We start from the raw sequence: 18702 nt of genomic DNA, 5'->3' as shown, positions 1-18702 counted from the left end.
GAGGCTTCACCGGAAAGTAATCCTCAATCCCAGGTCATAGTCATAGAATATATATACAGTTTATCTGTCTTAAGGTTTTTCTCTCACGGAGATCTAAACAGTATATATTTCGCAGTTTATATTTGACAAGATAATTAAAGCAGTAAATGGAAGCTATAAAAACTTAGAGTATGAAGAGGAGGCCCAGAGTTAATGTATGTACAGAGGGTTTTATTGAAAACAGTGAAGTGTTTTATTAAAAAGAAAAGAAAAGGTGTTGGGTCTTATATCTCAAGGAGAAGCCCAAAAGATTATTTACTGTATGTACAAAGGGTGTTGGGTCTTATGTTGTAATAGAATCCCTAGAATTTGAATTGAAAACAGATGAGAAGTTGATTTGAAAACAATTGAAAGTTTGAATTGAAAACAGTTAAAAGTTTGAATTGAAAACAATTGAAGTTTAAATTGAAAACTGTTGAAGGTTTTATTTGAAAACAAGAGTTATTTGAAAAAGAAGAAGAGACGTTTGGGGCTTATACCTCAGAAGAGGGGCCCAAATGTCTAAGAGCAGTTTTACCGGGAATAATGCTCCTCTTAGTACCAGAATTTTGTTTTGAAAAACAGATGAAGAATAGAAGAGAATGCTTGGGACTTATACTTTAGAAGGGGGGCCCAAATGGTCTAAGAGCAGTTTCACTGGGAATAATGACCCTCTTAGTACCAGAGATTAAAAGAGATGAGAGAGTTTGTATAGAAAACAAGGTTTTAAATTAGACAAGTATGTACAAAGAATGGGGCTTATACTCAAGGAGATGCCTAACTGTATTTTGAAAATTGAACTGTATGTATTTGAAAATTGAAGATGAATAAACAAAAAAACAAAAAGGGTTGGGTCTTACACTCTTTAAAAATCAAGAGGCCCAAAAGATTTTGATTTGAAAGAAAATTAATTTAAGAAAGAGAGAAGGGATTTGTTGAAGAAACCCTAATCATTCTACCAATTGATGCGGAGAAATAATTTAATTTGAAGTGCAAAGACTATTTGAATCAAAGTGAACATGATATATACATCAAAACATTGTCCAAAACAAAGGTATTTAATCACATAGAGTTTGAAAATAATTAGATGAGAAAAGAAATCAAAATTATGATTTTTGTAAGTATTAAAAATACTTTAAAATATGGATTTTTCAACTAATTAAAAATACATCAAATAAAATTTTATGATTTTTTTATACTCATAAAATATATATGTTAAATGAGGAGTGTGCAAAAAATCAATTAAAAATGATTAATTTTGATAGGTTAACTAAATGTGTGAAGTTGTGAAAAAAAGAGAGAGAAAATAGTGATAAAAATGAAGATTTTAGTCTTGTAAGGGCTTGAACCCACGCCCTTGTACTCACCATTCAAAATTAATACCAACTGAGCTACGCGCTTGGTTTGTTTAACACACGCGTTCATTTAATAATATTTTAAACTCTCCCAAGAATTCAAAAATGGCGCCACCATCGTCATCTTCAATCTCAAGCTCTTAGATTTTTGAATTTCTAACTTGCTCGTTTCTTAATCAATTGAGATGAAGTAAACATGGATCTTGCTTGTTTTTCAATAGGTAATCTAATGGTGATATCAGAATTTATTTATTTCAAGTGTGGATTAAGAATTTTCATATGAACATGGAGAACCCTAATTCCTAAAAATAAAATTAAATGATGATTGTGATGAATAAATGAATGCTAATATAGGGCTTTTGATCCTCTCATGATGCTGAACAAGACGGTATCGAGTTTTATCAAAAATGATACAAGAATTATGGAGCTTGAGTTTGAGTTTCTTACCTCTAAAAATGGAGGTCGAAGGCTATGGTAAATAACTCCCAGTAATTTTCTAATGATTGGAATAGCTTCTTGGGACATCAAGGATGCTGAAGGAGTGCTTATTTCACCTTGGATACCCCTGAATTGCTCTACTCAACTCCTCTTGCAAGAGCTTGAAGTGAGAATGGAGGATGATGATTCAGCTGCTACAGAAGTGTTGCAGGCATCTTGATAGCACCCTTAGACCTCAAGGAAGATGTTGATGTTCTCCAATTGGTTTGACACCCTTAGAATCCTTCTACCCGACTCCACTTACTCAAGCTCCAAGTTGAAAGTGAATATGGTGATCCTGCACTTACAGAGCTGGAAAGGGGACTTGGATCACTTCTATATAGCATATATGAAGTGTTAGAATCCTCACTTTCAAGGGATAATATCTAGTTTGAAGAATTCACTTCTTCTTGCCAATAGATCCTTTGAAAATATGAGAAAAGAGGGAGAAGTTAGAAAGCAAGGATTGAAGTTGCTTTGGTGTAATTTTGAATGAGAAGGAGCCTTCTATTTATAGGCAATTGGACTGAGATAGTGTTGAAGCGGTAAAGCAGCAAGCGAAAAGTAATAGGTATTATTTATTACCGGGTGATATAGGTTATATCGTATCGTAGTCCATAGAGATTGGTGAGAAAAACTGTCGTTCGACTATCTCGCGTTCTAAGTTTCATGATTGGGTGCGGAAAAGTAAATGCGAGAAAAGTAAATAAAAGCAATTAAACAATCTATTGTAGCTTAAGAGAATTCAGTCTGGAATCGTATTTCTACTTAACACGTCGAATACTTAAATCTGAAGATCTATCGCTCAACACTCACAATACGCATCAAAATAACCAGGCATCATTCGAGACGCCACATCAATGCCCATTTCTGCAACACTGACGAAAGCTCAACCGTACTATTCACATCAGTAATTTCTCCACCGACACAAACAACACAGAGGCATTAAAATCGATACCCATCACGGTTATTAGCTTTAAATCCATGTCTGAAACCTAGAAACTAACTGATATAATTCCTAATCAAGATCTATGATGTCCATTTCTGCAACAACACAAATCCAAAGCATTTAAGCAAAAAGATCAAGAACAATGATGATTTGTAAAGAAAATATATAAACGATCCCAAGACCAACAAATATACATACAAGAGAGGAAAAATATACATACAAACCCCACCATTGGAATGGGTCACAGGGAAGAAGAAGAACAAGCGGAAACTTCTTGTGTTTGTCGGCACAATCGGAGACCACCCGAGCTAAATCGACATGATGAGACACCCAATAGTGTTGCTTGAACCTCTAAACTACAAAGAATGGATTAGAGCTCAACTTTGTCCAAGAAGAGGTGATAAAAACCTTAAAACACAAAGTTGAACTATTTATACAAAAACATAATTTCCCAGTGGGCGCGTCGCGCCCAAAGTCGGGGCGACGCGCCCTGTACTAAATGTACCAAACCGCCCTAGCGCGCGACGCGCCCTCAGTTCTTCCAAAAATTTATTCTTTTGCTCCTACAGCGCGCGACGTGCCGGCAGCTTTATTTCTTCAAAACGTGTCTGCAGCCGTGTCTTTGACACTTTATTCCTCGAGGCGCCGAAAACACAAAAATTCCTACAAAAAGACAATAAAACTATCAAATGGTACATATTTACACGAAAACATATTAAAATACAAACAATACAAATACACACAAAACAGAGAATTATTCAAACGGTATTAACAAAAAGTATTGATAAGTGTCACTATTTACATACACAAAATAACAACATTTTGGCACTTATCAAACTCTCCCCAACTTGAATATGTTTGTCCTCAAACAAGGCCAAACACCTAAATCGCAAAAGTAAAAATCCAAAGAATCAAGAAGCATCAAGATTTGGAAAAACGAAACAATTGTACAATTCAAACAAAAATGTACGAACAAAGTAAATACTTACCACAATCCTGCAACGACAACATGAAAACGAAACGAATCCTAAGTACAAAAAATTCTAAAACAAAACAAGCTCAATCACGAATCACGCCTAGCACAAATTCATCGGTAGATGAAAAATACTGAAAGGTGAGGACTTTGACACACACCCGACAAAGTTGCAAACAAAAGACAAAATTATGCACTCATCCAAAAATAGTATTGAAAATGCAACGACACGAATCACAAGGGCTTTAAAGGTTGTAATCCGGATCGGTTAACAAACAAGTGATAAGTCCTAAAGCTAATCGAAACAAAAACTTGCCTAAACCTAAGGGAGTAATTACTTCCACAAAGTTTCAAATAAAGGAATTTCAATCCAACTTTTCTCTTCATCACAAGTTTCACACCAAACACAATACTTATTAGCACAATTCTTATTCAACTCTTTTTGTTATTTCTTTTTTAAACTTTTTCTCTTTTTTTTCTTTCTTTTTCTATTCTTTCTTTCTCACATTCTTTTTTTTTTCTTTTTCTTTTTCTTGTTGAAGTTGTAAAGCGGCAAGAAAAAAGTAATAGGTATTATTTATTACCGGGTGATATAGGTTATATCGTATCGTATTCCACAGATATTGGTGAGAAAAACTGTCGTTCGACTATCTCGCGTTCTAAGTTTCATGATTGGGTGAGGAAAAGTAACTGCGGGAAAAGTAAATAAAAGCAATTAAAAAATCTATTGTAGCTTAAGAGAATTCAGTCTAGAATCGTATTTTTACTTAACCCGTAGAATACTTAAATCTGGAGATCTATCGCTCAACAATCACAATACGCATCAAAATCACCAGGCATCATTCGAGACGCCACATCAGTGTCTATTTCTGCAACACCGACGAAAGCTCAACCTTACTATTCACATCAGCGATTTCTCCACCGACACAAACAACACAGAAGCATTAAAATCGATACCCGTCACGGTTATTAGCTCTAAATCCATGTCTGAAACCTAGAAACTAACAGATATAATTCCTAATCAAGATCTATGATGTCCATTTCTGCAACAACACAAATCCGAAGCATTTAAGCAAAAAGATCAAGAACAATGATGATTTGTAAAGCGAATATATAAACGATCCCAAGATCAACAAATATACATATAAGAGAGGAAAAATATACATATAAACCCCACCATTGGAATGGGTCACAGGGAAGAAGTGAAGGATAGAAAAACACTTAGAAAGGGGGGGGGGGTGGAATAAGTGTGACTTTAAAAACTCTTAAGATAAAAACAATTGCACAATGATTTTTATCCTGGTTCGTTGTTAACGAAAATACTCCAGTCCACCCCCTTAGAGTGATTTACCTCACTTCAGGATTTAATCAACTAATCAACCTTGATTATAATGGTTTTCCACTTAGATACCTTCTAAGTCTTCTAGAGTATTCTGATCACACCTTGATCACTCTAGGAACCTTTTACAAATTAATGTAAACAAATTCTTACAAGAGTATTACAATGCTTCTTAATAAGCTATAATCACAACTGTGATATTTCTCTTAAGTTTAAGCTTAATCTCACTAAGATATTACAACAGTAATGAAGTGAGGTTGAAGATGAAGTTTTGAGAGCTTTTCACTTTGACAGCGTTTCTGTATGTTTGCGTAGAGTGTTGTATTCAGCTTCTCATCAGAACTTCTATTTATAGGCATTTTGAGAAGATGACCGTTGGGAGCATTTAATGCGTTGCGTGATCCGTACAGCATTGCATTTAATGTTTCACTCTTTTGTCAACTACCTCGAGCCTTGCTTTTCCTGCTTTAACTGATGCTTGTAGATACAACGTTTGAATATATCAGAGTCAAACAGCTTGGTGCAGAGCATCTTCTTGTCTTCTGACTTTGAAGTGCTTCAAGCGTGATACCATGAGAACTTCAGTGCTTCTGCTTCTGATCTCAAGTTCTTCTGATGCTTCAATAGACCATGTTCTAATTCTGCTTGACCATCTTCTGATGTCTTGCGAGAGCATGTTCTGATGTTGCATGCTGAACCTTCTGAGTCAGTGCTTATTGCGCTGATTTTGTGCATACTCTATAAATATTTCCTGAAATGGAAATTGCATAGGATTAGAGTACCACATTGTCTTAAGCAAAATTCATATACATTGTTATCATCAAAACTAAGAATATTGATCAGAACAATTCTTGTTCTAACAATCTCCCCTTTTTTGATGATGACAAAAACATATATAATTGATATGAATTTGCAATCAGAATCACAGATGACCAAAGAAATTTACACAGTTATAGCATAAGCATATAAACATAGTGTGTGAATATGTCTCCCCCTGAGATCAACAATCTCCCCCTGAAATAAATACTGGAAGATTTTAAAAATAAAAGACTTCCCTGAGTATTTTCCATTTCAGTTGAGACGTTCACATTTGCTTAAACTTCAGAACATTCAGAGCTTCTGCTTCTTGCTTCCATAGGACAGCTTCAGAGCTTTGAATTTCTTCTTGAATCATTGCATGCTTTGATTGTATCAGAGCATTCTTGAATGTACCAGAGCATCATCAGAGCATCTTTACATCCTGAAATGTTTCAGAACAAACTATACGACAAAAGTCAGAGCATGAATGAGTCAGTATCATTCTTTTAAGAAGGAACATGTATCAGATCAACGACTCTGGTAAGTTCTTAAAAGAAATATATATCAGAACATATAAGGGATAAGAATGTGTTAGATCATATTCTGCCACGAGAATATCAGAACATTCTTCCTTCTTGCTTCTAATTTTGAAGCTTCTCAGCACTAAGCTTGCTTCAATTTCCATGAGCATGTTTCTTTACAGAATTGCTTTTCCCTATGTCTATGCTTCTTATGTTGAGCTTTTTCAGAATGACTTCAATCCTGCAAAAATCTCAAAGACATAGAACTTGCAAATAATGTTAGAAATGTTGAGACTTACTCCCAGCAACTGATATAAAAAATCAAATCAATTATCACGTTTTCTCCCCCTTTCTGTCATAACATCAAAAAGAATTAAAGTTACAGATGAAAAACAAACAATATGAGAGAAGAAGATAATATTTCATTGATTCAACAAAATATCAGAAGATACAGAAGGAGATGCAAGAAACAGATGCAAGAAACAAGAGACAGCTAAGACCAAAGGACTACGACTAGCCTAGCATAGAAACTATCTTGGCCAGAAGGTCTTGAATCTCAGAGGTGCTTTCAGTCTGCTTCTTCATGAAGGTTCTGAATTCCTCATGCGTTTCCTCATGCTTATCCAACCGAGAAGCTAGAGCATCTTGGTTCTGTTGAAGAGCCTTGATAGCGTTCACCAGAACAGAAGGTCCAGCAGAAGAAGCTTCACAGCTATCGTTTAGAGGGATATCATTCCTAACATAAGCATCTAATATCAGAATATCATCTTCATTTTCCTCAACAGGAACTTTCTCAGCATGATGATTCTCAGCACTTTGTTTCTCAGCATGAGCTTTTGACATAAAAGCATCTTCAGAATATTCTGGAGTAGGGATCTCAGAATCTTCATTCTCCATAGCCTTAAGAATCTCAGCCAGATTCTTTGGAGGAATGGGAGCAGCAACTTCTGAAGAATATTCAACTTCTGGATATACCATATCTGGTGCTTTCTCAGAGGGATTCTCCCTTAGCCTGTTGGATATAGACTTAAAGTCTCCAGTCAGAACAGAATATGGGGGCTTCCACACAACCATGGCAAGACAGGGCTCATCTTCCAACTCGTCTACGAACTTCTTCTCCTCAAGAGATCTCCAATTTTTGATGGGATGATAGTACCTACCATCATCAGCTTCCAAAAGACAACTAGAAGAACCAGATGCTTCAGCCACGCATCTCCTCTGGATGTTCATAGCATCAAACTGAAAATCCTTTCGAAAGAGTCTCCATAATCTCCTAGTAGCAGCTTGATCCAGCTTGGAGTCATAAGCAGCTCTCAAGGTTTCCATCCTCTTTCTGAACATAAGCTTAAACAGCTCAAAGTCAACATCAATAGGTGGTTCAGGAGGGTTGAATGTGAATTTATAGTCAGGATACATAAGGCAGTAGGGTTTGGATTTTCTTGAGGGTAAAGAATGGGTTAGAGAAGGAGTAGAATCTGTGGTGAAAGTGGATGAAGATGGAATATCAGAAGGTGTTGGGGGAATGATATTTAGTAGTTCAGGGTTCAGAATATGGGTAGAAGAAGGTGGTTGAAAACTGTTTGAGGAGGGGGAAGAATTTCGGGGTTCAGAAGATGGAGGCTTTTTCTGAGAGGAACGAGAAGCATTCAATGCACGGAAAGATTCCCTGATGCGCTTCTCTTGATATTCTTTGGAATTTACCTTGAGAGGATCATAGGGCAGCTTTGGCTTCTTAGCTGGCTTGGATTCTGCTTCTGAAGCTTTTATTTTTAATCTCTTTTTTGTCTTCTTCTGTTCTTTCTTCTTTAACTCAGCCAGAGATGGAAGAGTTCGTCCTCTGATCCACGCAGAATCAACAGAAGATTGAGCAATGACACAATTCTTCAAATAACGCTTAACAGATTTGTCAAGCTCTTCTTTGAACAGTTGTGAAAAACCCTCAACAGGAGTTCTTTTGGTCAGAATATCTGGAAATATTCTTGGAACAGAAGTTACCTTCTCAATCAGAAGTATCCTTTGTAGATCAAAGCCATTCAGAACATGTCCTTGAATGACAGATAAGAACTTGGGCGTACCAACAGCTTTAAGAACATCCATCAAGTCACTCTCTACCAGAATATCTGAGATCATTCTAGCAAGAGGAATAGTGTTCTTCTTGAAATCAGGATACTTCTTGCGTTCTTCATCTCTTGATTCTTCAATATTTGTCTTCAAATGTTGAAATAGAATGTTTGAGAGATTAACCTGAGTACCATTTCCAATGCAGTAAAGTGCATACTTCTGATCCTGATTCACATAAGTAGCAGCCATAGATCTCTTTCTATGATACAGAGTTCCCAGAAGAATTTCAGCCCACACTCTGTAGACAGGCTTCAACGAAGTAGTTTGATTTGGTGAAGATCTGAAAGCAGCTAATTCCCTATCAACTTTCTCCCAATCAACTCTACCAGGAAGAGCACATATGATTCCTTCTGAATCATCAAGACTATAGAGCTTCCTAATCATTTTCTCAATCACAACAACTTCATGCCCTAGAACGAAGGAGATGATAGCAGTTGGAGTAACTGTTGCATACGTCCAGAAATCCATTACCAAGAGTGGATAAACTGGTCCAACCAATCTTTCAAAATAAGTTGACCAATCCTGAGTCAACATTGCATCTTTGATTTTGAAACCGTGTTCCAACAGGCTTTCAAAATCCACCATTGTTTCACACAAGACTTCCAGTTCGCCATACGGAATGGAACAGGTCTTCAGAGGACTATAACCATATTTGCGTTGAACAAGATGTGCTGAAGACATTTTTGGTTGAGCACTTGTAGATGAAAGCATGAATAACTTCTGAGATTCGGTTTAGAACTAGGGTTTATGCAATCAAAGAGAAAGAAATAGATGAACGAAAGAGACAATGAATGAAGAGAGAGAATGTAAAGAGATGAATGAATATGAATACAGATAAACATAGAATCAATTACATTTAATGAGAAATAACGTTAGGAGAGATAATGTAATATTTGAAATGATTTGCACAGTTACCTAAGGCGGCGTCTCCTCAACTGCACGCGTGCTTGTCCAAATAGAGTGAACATGTGTTCAACATCTCGAAAGCTGGTGACAGCTGTTTTGCTTTAAAAGAACTTCTGAATCAACTTAGATAATGAAACGTTAGTAATAACAGAATCAGAACTTCTAATTGATCAGAGTCTGAACTTCTTATAAGAAGATAAAACAAAATCATTTCAGAACTAACCCATACATCAGAACTTCTCATCTTCTCATTCTGGGCATAAATCCATACTGATATTCTTCAGAATGAACTTAAACCTATCTTTAGCAAGGGGTTTTGTAAAGATATCAGCCCATTGATGGTCTGTATCAACAAAGTTCAAAGATAGAACACCCTTCTGAACATAGTCCTTAATGAAATGATGTTTGATCTCAATATGTTTAGATTTGGAATGTAAGATAGGATTCTTAGATAAACATATAGCAGAAGTATTATCACAAAAGATAGGAATGTTACTCTCATATATCCGATAATCTTCTAGCTGACTCTTCATACAGAGCATCTGTGTACTACATCCAGCAGCAGCAACATATTCTGCTTCTGTAGTAGAGAGAGCAATGGTAGCTTGCTTCTTGCTGTACCAGGAGATTAGATGACTTCCAAGAAATTGACAACTTCCATAAGTACTTTTTCTTTCAATTCTATCTCCAGCGTAATCAGCATCACAATATCCTACTAAGTTGTACTCTTTAGATCTTCTGTAGACTAAACCAACATTAGTAGTACCTTTCAGATACCTCAGAATTCTCTTAACAGCTGTTAAGTGAGATTCTCTAGGATCTGATTGGAATCTTGCACACAGACAAACACTGAATAAAATATCAGGTCTAGAAGCAGTAAGATATAAAAGAGATCCAATCATACCTCTGTACAACTTCTGATTTACCTTCTTACTTACCTCATCCTTACCTAAGATACACGTTGGATGGATAGGAGTCTTTGCTTCTTTGCTTTCAGAAAGATTAAACTTCTTCAGAAGTTCTTTCACATACTTGGTTTAGTGAACATACGTTCCTTCTGATGTTTGATTGATCTGGATCCCAAGGAAGTACTTGAGTTCTCCCATCATGCTCATTTCAAACTCAGCCTGCATAGACTTAGCAAACTCCTTTCCAAATGTAGCATTAGATGTTCCAAATATAATATCATCAACATAAATTTGGCAAATAAGAAGATCCTTTTTAAAGGTTTTACAAAAGAGAGTAGTATCCACTTTTCCTCTAGTGAAACCATTATCCAGAAGGAAAGAACTTAATCTTTCATACCAAGCTCTAGGAGCTTGCTTCAATCCGTATAATGATTTCTTTAGTTTAAAAACATGATTTGGAGACTTAGAGTCTTCAAAACCAGGAGGTTGGTGGACATAGACTTCCTCATCTATATAACCATTTAAGAAGGCACTCTTAACATCCATCTGATATAGAGTGATGTTATGTTGAGTGGCAAAAGAAATCAATAAGCGAATAGATTCTAACCTGGCCACTGGTGCAAAGGTTTCTGTATAGTCTATACCTTCTTGCTGACTATAACCCTGAGCAACCAGTCTGGATTTGTTTCTTACAACATCTCCCTTTTCGCTTAGCTTGTTTCTGAAGACCCAATTTGTACCAATGATGTTAAATCCTTTCGGTCTAGGAACAAGATCCCATACATCATTCCTTGTAAACTGATTTAGTTCTTCTTGCATGGCAATTATCCAGTCTGCATCTTCTAGAGCTTGATCAACAGAAGTTGGCTCGATCAAAGAAACAAGACCTAATTGACATTCTGCATTATTCTTAAGGAATGCTCTTGTTCTTATAGGATCATCCGTCTTTCCAAGAATGACATCTTCTGAGTGAGCAGATGTGAGTCTAGAAGATCTTCTGACTGTTGGCTCTTCAGAAATTCTGAGATTCTCTAAAGATGCAACAACTTGATCTTCTGATCCTTTGCTTCTGAGATCTTCAGCTTATGATACTTTGCTTCTTGGTTCTTCAGTTTCTGAAATGGAGATATCTATATCTGCAAAATTATCAAACTGCTTTGGCTTTTCAAGACCAAGCTTATCATCAAGTCTGATATTGATTGATTCTTATACAACCAATGTTTCAGTATTGTATACTCTGTAGCCTTTAGAGCGTTCAGAATATCCAAGAAGGAAACACTTCTGTGCCTTAGAATCAAACTTACCAAGATGATCTTTAGTTTAGTATTCAGAATGAAACAAACACATCCAAAAGGATGAAAATATGAAATGTTGGGCTTTCTGCTCTTCCACAATTCATAAGGAGTCTTATTAAGAATAGGTCTTATAGAGATTCTATTCTAAATATAGCATGCAGTATTTATTGCTTCTGCCCTAAAATGCTTAGCCATATTGGTTTCATTGATCATGGTTCTGGCCATTTCTTGTAGAGTCCTATTCTTTCGCTCTACAACTCCATTTTGCTGTGGAGTTCTAGGGCAAGAGAAATCATGGGCAATACCATTTTCTTTGAAGAACTCCTCAAAGAATCTGTTCTCAAATTCGCCACCATGATCACTTCTGACCTTTATGATTTTGCACTCCTTCTTAGATTGAATCTGAGTGCAGAATTCAAAGAACACTGAATGGGACTCATCCTTGTGTTTTAAGAACTTTACCCATGTCTAGCGACTATAATCATCTACGATAACTAATCCATATTTATTCCCTCTGACAAATGCTGTTTTGACTGGGCCAAACAGATCAATGTGCAGAAGTTCTAGCGGCCTAGAGGAAGAAACAACATCCTTAGACTTGAATGCAGGTTTGGAAAACTTTCCCTTCTGACATGCTTCGCAAAGGGCATCTGATTTATATTTCAGATTTGGGAGACCTCTGACCAGATTTAGTTTGTTAATCTGAGAAATCTTTCTCAAACTAGCATTGCCTAATCTTCTATGCTAGACCCATTGCTCTTCACTAACAGACATAAGACAAGTTACCTTCTGATTCTTAAGATCTTGAAGATCAATCTTGTAAATGTTGTTCTTTCTCTTGCCTATAAATAGGATTGAGCCATCCTTCTGACTTACAGCCTTGCAAGACTTTTGATTGAAGATTATGTCATAACCATTGTCACTTAATTGACTTATGGACAACAAGTTATGAGCTAATCCATCTACCAGAAGAACATTAGTTATAGAAGGAGAGTTACATGTACTTAGGGTTCCTGAGCCAATTATCTTGCCCTTCTGATCTCCTCCAAACTTAACTTCTCCAGCAGATTTAAGCACCAGGTCTTGGAACATAGACCTTCTTCCCGTCATGTGTCGAGAGCACCCAGAGTCCAGGTACCATGACATGCTTTCCTTTGTCTTCTTTGCAGCCAAGGATATCTGCAACGAGAATAATCTTTTCCTTAGGTACCCACATTTTCTTGGGTCCTTTCTTGTTAGTTCTTCTCAAGTTCTAATTGAACTTGGGTTTAGCACTATAAACAACAAGAGGTACAACATGATATTCCTTATTCTGAGTTACATGATATTTTCTAGGTTGTGTCACATGTTTCTTAGTGTGTGTAATGGGAAAGCTTTTGGCATGTGATGTGAACCTAATATCATGGGAGTGGCCATACTTGAACTGATCATACAATGGCTTGTATGTGATTTTCATATCATCTACAGGTTCAAGTTTGTATGGGGTATCACCCTCATAACCAATGCCAACTCTCTTGTTTCCAGAAACAACATATATCATAGAAGCAAGATGACTTCTGCCAATACTTCTAGATAAGAACTTTCTAAAGCTCAAGTCATATTCTTTCAGAATATGATTCAGACTAGGAATGGACTTTTCTGAGTCAGAAGGAGATCCAATATCTTTGGATAATTTTAAAACTTTTTCCTTCAGTTCAGCATTTTCCACTTCCAGCTTCTTAGTTTCAGAATCAAATAGCTTTTTCAGCTTTTTGTATTTGATACTAAGATGAGCCTTGAGTTCCAGAAGTTCTCTTAAACTGGAAACTAACTCTTCTCTAGATAGTTCAGAAAATACCTCTTCAGAATCTGATTCTGATGTAGATTCTGATCCATCATCAACTGTGGCCATCAGTGCAATGTTTGTCTGCTCGCCTTCAGAGTCTGATTCTGATTCTGATGAATCTGAATCATCCCACGTTGCCATAAGACCTTTCTTCTTATGAAACTTCTTCTTGGGCTTCTCCTTCTGAAGTTTTGGACACTCACTCTTATAGTGACCTAGCTCATTGCACTCAAAGCAAGTGACCTTCTTCTTGTCATATCTTCTGCTTCCAGAAGATTCTCCTTTTTCAAGCTTCTCAGAACTTTTGAAGTTCTTGAACTTCCTATGCTTGCTCTTCCAGAGTTGGTTTACCCTTCTGGAGATCATGAACAGTTCATCTTCTTCTTCTGATTCTGATTCTTCAGAATCTTCTTCTTCAGCCTGGAAAGCGTTAGTGCATTTTTTATAATTAGATTTTAATGCAATAGACTTACCTTTCTTCTGAGGTTCATTTGCATCCAGCTCTATTTCATGGCTTCTTAAAGCGCTGATCAGCTCTTCCAAAGAGACTTCATTCAGATCCTTTGCTATCTTGAATGCAGTCACCATTGGGCCCCATCTTCTGGGCAAGCTTCTGATGATGTTCTTGACATGATCAACTTTAGTATATCCCTTGTCAAGAACTCTTAATCCAGCAGTTAGCATTTGAAATCTTGAGAACATTTTCTAAATGTTTTCATCATCCTCCATCTTGAAAGCTTCATATTTCTGGATCAAGGCAAGAGCTTTGGTCTCCTTGACTTGGGCATTTCCTTCATGAGTCATTTTCAATGATTCATATATGTCATAGGCAGTTTCCCTGTTAGATATCTTCTCATATTCATCATGAGAGATAGCATTCAGCAAAACAGTCCTACACTTGTGATGATTTTTGAATTCTTTCTTTTGATCATCACTCATTTCTTGTCTTGTCAGCTTTACTCCTCTAGCTTTCACTGGATGTTTGTAACCATCCACCAGAAGATCCCATAAGTCACCATCTAAACCAAGAAAGTAACTTTCAAGTTTATCTTTCCAATATTCAAAGTTTTCACCATCGAATACTGGTGGTCTAGTGTAACCATTGTTACCATTTCCATTGTGCTGCTCAGCAGAGCTAGATGTAGATGTAGGTGTTGGAGTCTCACCAGCCATCTTGACTTAGCGTTTTTCTCTTCCTGAATCTTTTCTAAACACGGTCAAGTGCTTGCACCTTAGAACCGGCGCTCTGATGCCAATTGAAGGATAGAAAAACACTTAGAAAGGGGGGGGGGGGGTTGAATAAGTGTGACTTTAAAAACTCTTAAGATAAAAACAATTGCACAATGATTTTTATCCTGGTTCGTTGTTAACGAAACTACTCCAGTCCACCCCCTTAGAGTGATTTACCTCACCTGAGGATTTAATCCACTAATCAACCTTGATTACAATGGTTTTCCACTTAGATACCTTCCAAGTCTTCTAGAGTATTCTGATCACACCTTGATCACTCTAGGAACCTTTTACAAATTAATGTAAACAAATTCTTACAAGAGTATTATAATGCTTCTTAATAAGCTATAATCACAACTGTGATATTTCTCTTAAGTTTAAGCTTAATCTCACTAAGATATTACAACAGTAATGAAGTGAGGTTGAAGATGAAGTTTTGAGAGCTTTTCACTTTGACAGCGTTTCTGTATGTTTGCGTACAGTGTTGTATTTAGCTTCTCATCAGAACTTCTATTTATAGGCATTTTGAGAAGATGATCGTTGGGAGCATTTAATGCGTTGCGTGATCCGTACAACATTGCATTTAATGTTTCACTCTTTTGTCAACTACCTCGAGCCTTGCTTTTTCTGCTTTAAATGACTTTGCCTTTAATAGCTTCTAACGTTCCTTTTGCTAGTCAGCGTAGCCTGCCATCTTGTACTTTCTTCTGATCTGATGTTTGTAGATACAACATTTGAATATATCAGAGTCAAACAGCTTGGTGCAGAGCATCTTCTTGTCTTCTGACTTTGAAGTGCTTCAAGCGTGATACCATGAGAACTTCAAGGCTTCTGCTTTTGATCTCAAGTTCTTCTGATGCTTCAATAGACCATGTTCTGATTCTGCTTGACCATCTTCTGATGTCTTGCGAGAGCATGTTCTGATGTTGCATGCTGAACCTTTGGAGTCAGTGCTTCTTGCGTTGATTTTGTGCATACTCTATATATATTTCCTGAAATGGAAATTGCATAGGATTAGAGTACCACATTGTCTTAAGAAAAATTCATATACATTATTATCATCAAAACTAAGAATATTGATCAGAACAATTTTTGTTCTAACAAGAAGAAGAACAAGCGGAAACTTCTCGTGTTTGTCGGCACAATCGGAGACCACCCGAGCTAAATCGACATGATGAGACACCCAATATTGTTGCTTGAACCTCTAAAATACAAAGAATGGATTAGAGCTCAACTTTGTCCAAGAAGAGGTGATAAAAACCTAAAAACACAAAGCTAAATTATTTATACAAAAACGGAATTTCGCAGTGGGCGCGACGCGCCCTATACTAAATGTACCAAACCTCCCTAGCGCGTGACACGCCCTAATCCGGCGCGACGCCCCCTCAGTTTTGCCAAAAAAATATTCTTTTGCTCCTATAGCGCGCGACGCGCCCTCAGTTCTGCCAAAAATTTATTCTTTTGCTCCTACAGTGCGCGACGCGCCCTAATCCGGCGCGATGCGAGCTACACTAGAACAGGAGCTTTATTTCTTTGAAACGCGTGTGGATCCGTGTCTTCGGCAATTTATTCCTCGAGGCGCCGAAAATGCAAAAATTCCTACAAAAAGACAACAAAACTATCAAACGGTACATATTTACACGAAAACGTATTAAAACAGAAACGATACAAATATACTAAAAACGGGGAATTATTCAAACGATATTAACAAAAAGTATCGATAAGTGGCACTATTTACATACACAAAATAACTACATTTTGGCACTTATCAGATAGCAAGAGGGTGAGGCAAACTTAGTGATGTCCTTTGGAGAGAAACTTAGTGATGAAGAAAAATGGAATATCTTGAAAATGCAATGATGAGTTTTTTATTCCAATTGATCCAAGCCGTAGCCCTTGATTTAATCTGATCTTGCAGATCATTTCTGATATTTAGATGCATCTAATTAGCTTTGGAAATATTCCTTTGATGATTCACCAATTTTGCCATAAATTCAATTTTGTAATTATTACATAATCACATGGTTTTTGAAAACTCTCATAATTAGCCAAAATGATGTAATGATGCATTTGATCTCCCTTGATCCCTTCTGATATCACATGAATGAAGATGCATCAATCGGTAGAGGCACTTGCACAAAATTGGCGAAATGCAAAGTTGATCATGCCTTGAAATCCAACTTCAAATGCCTTACTTTGAACATGCATAACTTCTTGCTCAATTTGTATTAAGAAATGATCCAAGACTTTTTGGAAAGATTAGATGATGTACTTCAATACACTTGTTTGGTGTTTCCTCAAAATCATTTGGGAACTTGGTGTAAATTGGCCATGAATGTTGTGAGTGGATTATATTGAAGCATTAGAGACCCTTGAACTATGGTTTGTGCCATGAGATCTTGTTCTGGTCAAAAGTCAACTCTCCAGGTGAGTTAGGTCAAAAACCCTAATTGTGGACCATATGAAAATGGGAGTTGTTGAACTTGAATTGAAGTACATCTTGCATTTGATATTGATGTAGGAATCATTTAAAGATGTTTGAGCTTAAAACCCTAATTTGGTGACCTTGATGGATTTGAGGCTTGATGCCTTGAGATTGGAGATGACATGTAGATGAATGAAACATCTCAAGCTATATGATTGTGTTGAGGATCAATTCCATCTTTGATTGATCCTTTTCCTGAATTTCCTTACTTGAAACCCTAACCCAAGTACTTGGTGAACAAGTGACTGCTCTGGGTATCTGCTTTGAGTTAATGAAGTAGTTAAGATGTGACATCTCAGGGGGGGTCAAAAATTAGGGTATGAGAACAGTAAAAAATCCCAAAACCACTAACCCTGTTCCTTGACTTTTGCATATCAAAGCATCAGAAAAGTAGGAACCGAATCATCCCCATGTTCCTGGTTGAACTTCAAAAACTGCTCAACATATGATTCCCAAAGTGTACAGTTGATAGTGTCGTTTCTACATAAATAACGCACAAGGGGTGTGTTTTAAAGAAGAATGGAACACATTTGGCATAAATTACAGGAATGTTGAAAATATATATACAAACCTTGGGTCCCTCAGCACCATGTTAAGCTGCTGCTTTTTGGCACCTGATGCGGTCTGTGAATAACCAATACTGTCAACCATACCAATGATGTCTTAAAAATTAAAAATTACGGAAACGAAGTAAGGTCAAAACAACATTTGAAAAACAATGGGTGTAAAACAAATCAGGCGCAGAAAAATTCACCTACCAGCACATCCTTGTTAAAGTTACCGTTGATTATATCAAAAAAATTTTTAAAGACTAGTGGCTTGGGAAGTATTTCATTCTTGTTATCATCCCATATGTTCCTCCCGTGAACTTAACCAAAAACTTATGCGAGGAAGGTCTGAAAGCCAACAGATTAGGCGGAACCTTAAAATTTGATACGAAGTATGTATGGTCCAATGCCGATTTATCATCAAATAGTGACACATGTGCTGCAGGGACAACAACATGTATGTCCCCACCCTGTGCAACACAGATAAGCATTATTGAGTAACCAGCAAACCATAAATAAAAAATAGAAAATGAATAAGAAATTTCAGGATGTAAAAACTTACTGCCTTGTCCATAAAGATCATCTCAAAATGTTCCCTATTGTTAGAGAGAACCTTCCATTTGTGATGCACTCGAACAAAAACCTTCCACAGCTCTTTGCTATCGTTGATGTCGCAGATTTTCGCCACCGGTCTGGCCATAACGTGAAATCGACTGCGTGAAACAAGAAAATTCGATATTGTAGAAGATGAAAATGTGAAACATTCCGGTGTAACACCCCATAATTTTAGTTTATTAATTTAAGTTGGATTTAAATTAAATAATTGGAATTTTAGTATTTTATTTGGATTTAATTGGAAAATGATGGAATAAGAGCTATTGGGCTTATGGTGTGATGTTAGTAAAAGAGGGGTGCTATTTGGTTAGGCCTTTTTACTAAGTTATAATCATTTTT

General features: G+C 36.7%; 1 protein-coding gene across 1 annotated transcript; it reads right to left on the bottom strand.

Annotated features, from left to right (window-relative positions):
* Positions 1-17574: 17574 nt before the first annotated feature.
* Positions 17575-18448, bottom strand: LOC131661804 (uncharacterized). Its single transcript, XM_058931442.1, has 4 exons — positions 18311-18448; positions 18070-18218; positions 17772-17840; positions 17575-17680 (listed from the first exon to the last, which is right to left on the bottom strand). The coding sequence occupies exons 1-4, from the start codon at positions 18446-18448 to the stop codon at positions 17575-17577; spliced, it is 462 nt and encodes a 153-aa protein (XP_058787425.1).
* Positions 18449-18702: the final 254 nt, after the last annotated feature.

The sequence above is a fragment of the Vicia villosa genome, linkage group LG1 (genome assembly GCF_029867415.1).
Source record: "Vicia villosa cultivar HV-30 ecotype Madison, WI linkage group LG1, Vvil1.0, whole genome shotgun sequence".
Taxonomy (NCBI): domain Eukaryota; kingdom Viridiplantae; phylum Streptophyta; class Magnoliopsida; order Fabales; family Fabaceae; genus Vicia; species Vicia villosa.
Note: the sequence above shows the minus strand (reverse complement) of the source record. Positions and strands in the feature narration are given on the sequence as shown.

What these genes read in the sequence shown, in the direction of transcription:
- LOC131661804 (XM_058931442.1), bottom strand. Translation starts at nt 18,448, where the DNA reads ATGGCCAGACCGGTGGCGAAAATCTGCGACATCAACGATAGCAAAGAG. An exon ending in TGATCTTTATGGACAAGGCA is followed by an intron (nt 18,219 to 18,310) that starts GTAAGTTTTTAC and finishes TGTGTTGCACAG; the next exon opens with GGTGGGGACATACATGTTGT. An exon ending in TCGCATAAGTTTTTGGTTAA is followed by an intron (nt 17,841 to 18,069) that starts GTTCACGGGAGG and finishes TATGGTTGACAG; the next exon opens with TATTGGTTATTCACAGACCG.